We start from the raw sequence: 6,000 nt of genomic DNA, 5'->3' as shown, positions 1-6,000 counted from the left end.
ACAGGAACACACTCCCAGAGGTACAGTGATTTCAGCATTTATTATAAGAAGGCCTAAAGCTTAGGGGGCCCACGGGTCGAGCAGGACCATTCCCATTGAGGATGCTGCAGTGCTGGAGCTGGATCTTCCTTCCTTGAGCAGCAATGTCCCCGATGTCCCACGTGGAGTGGCACCCATTCACTGGCTCGGATGCCCCCTTTCCCCCTGTTTTCTGTCCCTCTGGACTGGTTTCTGTTGGGATCCTTCATTTGCACGAAGGTTTAAAGCGCCGGATTGGCCATTACAGCTCTGTCCAGGCTGGCTCCTTTCGCTTGGGCAGTGCACCTTGCTGAGGTGTAATACAGCGAGTACCGAATTTCTTATAACTACCCTTTAACCCCTTTTACAATATAACAACCAAACTTTTTAACAGTACACGCTCAACAATTATTAACTATTTAAAAACAGTTTCTGACCCATTTTTGACAGTGGCCATGGCTGTTCCCATCCCCAGGACAGGAGCATGGGGCACTGCCTGCCCTGCACGGGGGCTCGGAGCCCCATCCGCTCTTCAGACACAGTAACTTGTCGAAAAAAAAAAAAAGCAAATAACCCCAAAAAAACCCCAAAAAACCCTGAACACCTTCAAAATGACAAGGGGTTGACAGGAATTGACACAACTCCGTGGTTTGCCATTAATATTGACCATTGAGCACTTCGCACAGGTCGCACGAAGCGCAGCGCGGTTTGGAGGGGCAGCCCCGGGGAGGGAGGGAGGGACCGGAGGGGGTGCGGCGGCATTTCCCCGTACCCTGCCGAGGGCGGCTGCATCCCCGGGCCGGGGATGCGGGGCGGGACCGGAGCGGGGTCGGAGTGGAAACGGGCTGGTGTGGAACGGGAGCGGGGTCAGGGTGGGACTGGGCTGGGCTGGGGTGGAACAGGAGCGGGGCAGGACCGAGGCTGGACCGGGCCGGTGTGGAACGGGAGAGGAGCGGGAAGGAGCCCGAGGCTGGACCGGGCCGGTGTGGAACGGGAGCGGGACCGGAACCGGGGCTCCCCCTCAGTGCCCGCCCCGATGGGGACGGGACCGCGCAACACGGCACCGCCTCCTCTTGGCGCTGTCAATCACCGTTTCTGCCCAATCAGCGAGTGGCACCGCCCCCATGCAGCCAATGGGCGCGGTGCTTTGGCGGCGGGGGCGGGGCGCGGGCATGGCGGAGCTGAGCGGCGGCAGCGAGGCCGTGGCCGTGGCGCTGTGGCCGCCCGGGGAGGCCCCGCCGGCCTTCCAGGTACCGGGTGGGGACACCGGGGAGGAGAGCGGGGCAGGGCCACCTCCCTCTGGAGGGACACTTGCCACTGCAGGGACACCTCCCTCTGCAGGCCCCTCCGGCCGGGCCTCGGACGCCACCGGTGGTGCGGCAGCCGCTGCTTCTCCGGGCAGCCTGTACCTGGGGCTCCCCATCCTCACAGGGAAGGATTTATCCCTAATATCTCATCTAAATCTGCTGTCTTTCAGTCTGTTTCTGTTCCTGCTTGTCCTGTTACTCCAGGATGCCTAGGAATTTGCTTGAGTAGTGTTTGAGAGTCTATACAAACCAGATTGAAGCTTCTAATAAGGCTTGAGGAAAAATTAAGCTGTAGAGCCAAATCTCCCTGAATTGCGTGGTGTCCTCGTATTTCACCGAAATGGTGGTTGAGGAACATGAAAATTGGTTTTGAGTAAAGCCGAGTGACTGAGATGCTGATGCTTATCAAAAAAAGGAATTCGCAAATGCACTGTCATCTTTCACAACACCCAGAACTGCCAGGTACAAGCTGCTGTGAAATGCAATATTTAGTGATAGCACATCCTCCAGGCTTCTAAATAAAGCTGAATGCTGAGGAGGGAGTGGAAATATCCTCTGGCTGTCCTTACACCTTGGTGTCAAAATGTAGCAGTTTGTATCGGGTTTTGTTTCGCAACACTCCGTGGTTCTATAGCCATTCACCTGCTGGGGGCATCAGTGGAATTTTGAGAACCTGATTTTCTACCGGAATTAGGAGGAAGTGTGAATACAACAAGTTGGACAGATAAATTGAAAGTATCTTCATTTTCAACATAATTGTGTATTTGAAATTCTGTGGCTTGCAGAGCTATAGATTAACCTTAGAAGTAACTTATTGAACGTTTTGAAGTGTAGGGAGAATTGCTTTAAGAATACCTTGATAATTCTGCAAATAAATAATCCATAAATAAATATCGTGCATAGTAGGGTCTAATGAGCTGATTTTTTTTCTGCTAAGCATTTCTTGTGGCCAGGGGGTTGTTTTGAGAAATTCAGACACTAATCTGAATAATGAGGTTGGAACAGACCTCTAAGATGGAGTCCAACCTGTGCCCTAACACCTCAACTAAACCATAGCACCAAGTGCCATGTCCAGTCTTTTTCTGAAGACATCCACATATGCTAATTCTACCATCTCCCTGAGAAGAGCAATCAGTTGGTTTTTGGTCTATATGGAATATCGGATTTGTATTTTAAACATTTCAGACAAGTTTGAGTTGGAAGCTTACGGAAAAGCAAAGCGTTCATGATTTTTGTTCTGGGATCAGCTGTTTACAGACACAAACTTGTTTACCATTCTGGTTTCAAGCAGTGCTGCAAGGCTCTGACTGCTGTTCTCTCTGCAGTACAGCCCCGACAGCGTGGCCGGAGCAGATGGAGAGCTGGACCCCACCGAGGTGACCTTCCCGGGCTGCTCCTGCCGCAGCCGCTCCTGCGCAGCTCCCGAGTGCCCCTGCCTGAGCCGCGGGCACAGCTACAGCAGCCTGGGGCTCCTGCTGGCCGAGCAGCAGCAGCAGCAGCAGCAGCAGCAGCAGCAGCAGCAGCAGCAGCAGCCCTTCTCGAGGCCCGTGTTTGAGTGCAACAGCCTGTGCTGCTGCGGGGAGGGCTGCCAGAACCGCCTGGTGCAGCGGGGGCTGCAGCTGCGGCTGCAGGTGTTCCGCACGCGGCACAAGGGCTGGGGCGTGCGCGCCCTGCAGCCCATCCCTGAGGGCAGCTTTGTGTGTGAGTATGCCGGGGAGGTGCTGGGCTTTGCCGAGGCTCAGAGGAGGATCCAGGCCCAGAGCCCGCAGGAGCCGAACTACATCATAGCAGTGAGGGAGCACCTGCACGACGGGCGGGTCATGGAGACCTTCGTGGATCCCACGCGCATCGGGAACGTGGGCAGGTTCCTGAACCACTCCTGTGAGCCCAACCTCTTCATGGTGCCCGTCAGAGTTGACTCCATGGTGCCCAAACTGGCGCTTTTTGCAGCTGCTGATATTGCTGCTGGAGAGGAACTCACGTATGATTACTCTGGAAGATTCCGGAATTTCCCAGGAGCCAGCAGAGAACGCAAAGCTCCGGAGGAAGAGAACAGCCTGAGGAAACCTTGCTACTGTGGTTCCCGCACGTGTGCTTCCTTCTTACCTTGGGACAGCTCCCTGTTTTCCACACCAGCGAGTTCTCTGTAGCCTTTCAGCCTTAAACACACCTAAAAATACTGTTTTCTCCAGCAGTTAAATCAAACTCATTGTGTCCCAACAAGGAAGCACATGGGGCTTGAGGAGCAGGAAGAGACATGGTTTCAAGAACTAATTTTATGGAAAAACCTTTTCAAGGTGGATACTACAAGGGATTATTGGAGCTTCAAGATGTTCCAAAATCAGTGACTAAGCCAGGCCTGGTGTTTTTGCCTGGTTTTCCTCTGACAGCTTGCTGTATGTTAAAGCAGCTCTCTCAGTTTGTACCTTTCAGAAAGAATTTGTACCTTTGGCACTTGTACATGGACAGGACGTGAGCAAGGAGAGTCACTGACAGTGGCACAAGAAAATAACACCATGAACCATGATTCTTGCAAGAAAGGCATTAGGTTCTTAAAATCCATTAAATTATTGGTTTTAAACTACTTGCTGTAATTTTTTTGTTGTTGTTTCACAAAGCATAGTAACTACTAATTATTGATGTAAGAGTAGCTATAGTACTTGGTGTGTCCCTCCCCCAGCTGCATGCCCAAAGCAGCTGTGACTGACTGGCTGTTTCACTGCCATTGAGCTGTGCTCAAGTGGTGCAGGACAGCAGTCCCTGAGGAGCACCACATCCCATCTTTTCTAATCACCTCAGCCTCGAGGCTGCTCCAGTCAGATCTCTGCAATCTGTTACTCCCCAGCACTCAGTACCTGCTCAGGAAGCAAAAGCAACCCCTGCAGCATGAAGCAGGATGGTGCTGACAGCTGCCTGAAGGGAGAAACACAGAAGTGCATCTGAACAGCAACAGATCTGTGTTTTGTGCTGAACAGCTGACAGATGCACGAGGGTTCTTTCAGCTGCTAACTGAGCCATGTTTTCACTACTCCAGGGCCAGGCAGCACTAAGCAAGGCAGCACAGGGAGAAGGTCATTGCATTTTCTTTGCATCATCTCTGCCTGGCTCCAAGAGCTGTGCAGGGCTTTTCTGGGCACCTCCTTCCCCCAGGGAGGCACTGCCACATGGGCACATTCTGTAACTGCAGGTTCCTCCACTTCCTTTCTGCAAAGATCAAGTTAAGACAGCTTCACATAGGCTGGTTTTGATATTTAAGATGGATAAACTGCAATGCAGTTTTTTATTCATGTCACACTGTGCCATCAGCAGCAAACCCTCCAGCAACCCTCTGGACAGTTGGATCTGCACCTGTTTCCATACCCTTTGACATAAAACACACAAGGGAGTGCATCTCATGGGGATCTGATGTTCTGCAGGTGATCAGTGACTTCATTTTTAAATTACAGACAACTTTGATTTGGACCTGAAGGATTGGTGCCACTGAAGGACTGAGCTGTCACTCCCAACTCAGTGTGCTCCTTCACAAGGAATCCATGCAAACAGCTAAAAACTGAGAGCTCTCTAATCCTGTCTACTCTCAAAGAGCAGTAATGATTCTCAATATTTCAATATTCATTGGGAGATTTACTTTCCTATTGAAATATGATCAGAATAATTCAAGGATGCAGCTCTGAATGAATTGAAGGTCCCCTGCTCTGGGGAGGGGGGTTGGAACAAGATGAGCTTTAAGGTCCCTTCCAACCCAAACCACTCTGATTAACCTGATACTGCCCAGGGATAAAGGACATTTTGCTATTTACTCAACAAAATCCTACTTGGTGTTTATGTTTGCTTCCTTGATAAGATGCAGTGTTAACCTCTCCCATTTAAGAGCCTTCCTGCTGCTGCTGGGGTTTAGACACAGCTGTGGGTTTATGTTAAAATAAACATGACCACGTCATTTCTCTTAGGGTTAATCATTAAGCATCATTTCTGTCAGTGCAGAACCTTCCAAAGGATTTCAGCTGCTGGCACAAGTAGTTTACAGGCTGGGTGGACATGAACTTCAGTCCTTGCCTCTTAGGGTTCCTGCTGCTACTCCCTGGATCCCATACCTTGGAATGCACAGGATTCCAGGGCACAGCCTGGACTGCAAGGTCTCTTGGGAAGAAGGGAGTTTTATCTGGTTTTCTCCCTGAGAAGGCATCATGCCAGCCACTTTCAGACACAGGGCTGGGAGCAGATGATCCAATCCACTTCCTCTTTCCCTCCTGAGCAAAGTTTCAAGATGAGTGTTACAGCATCTGCACTCCTCGTTTTCAGGATGACAGCAAGTTTGTTACCTTCCTGTTATGAGTATGCACTTGGCAAGATTTTGAGTAGTTAAGGAAGTGCAGATTAAAAAAAACCCAACCACCTTGAGCAGTATCTGGTCCTTGATCACAGCCCCACAGCAGGAGCACAGCTGAGCTCCCTGTCCCTGCAATTCAAGCCCTCAGCCCACGCCAGGGCTGCAGCTCCTGGCAGTGACCTGATCCCAGTTATCTGCTTGGAGCAAACTTCCCACAACAGGAACAGTGCTGGACTGCTCAAAACAGCCACACTGAAGGCCTTGCAAAAACAAAATAATTGTTAATTGATTTCTAAACCATCCTGACAGTTGTTAATGGCCTTTTTCCATACAGCACTATGTTCC

At 51.0% G+C, this 6,000-nt stretch overlaps 1 protein-coding gene across 1 annotated transcript; it reads left to right on the top strand.

Annotated features, from left to right (window-relative positions):
* Window positions 1–1,190: 1,190 nt before the first annotated feature.
* LOC136561498 (histone-lysine N-methyltransferase SETMAR) lies at window positions 1,191–3,909 on the top strand. The gene is made up of 2 exons (XM_066557826.1): window positions 1,191–1,268; window positions 2,651–3,909. Exons 1-2 carry the CDS (start codon window positions 1,191–1,193, stop codon window positions 3,473–3,475), a joined length of 903 nt encoding a protein of 300 aa, XP_066413923.1. The 3' UTR covers window positions 3,476–3,909.
* The last annotated feature ends 2,091 nt before the right edge of the window (window positions 3,910–6,000 follow it).

This window comes from Molothrus aeneus, chromosome 12 (assembly GCF_037042795.1).
Source record: "Molothrus aeneus isolate 106 chromosome 12, BPBGC_Maene_1.0, whole genome shotgun sequence".
Lineage (NCBI taxonomy): Eukaryota > Metazoa > Chordata > Aves > Passeriformes > Icteridae > Molothrus > Molothrus aeneus.
The sequence above is the reverse complement of the archived record's forward strand: the minus strand, read 5'-3'. Positions and strand labels throughout refer to the sequence as shown.

Excerpts from the sequence above, each read along its gene's own strand:
- LOC136561498 (XM_066557826.1), top strand. The coding sequence starts at position 1,191 with ATGGCGGAGCTGAGCGGCGGCAGCGAGGCCGTGGCCGTGGCGCTGTGG. Across the intron at positions 1,269-2,650 it reads AGGCCCCGCCGGCCTTCCAG|TACAGCCCCGACAGCGTGGC; the intron begins GTACCGGGTGGG and ends TTCTCTCTGCAG.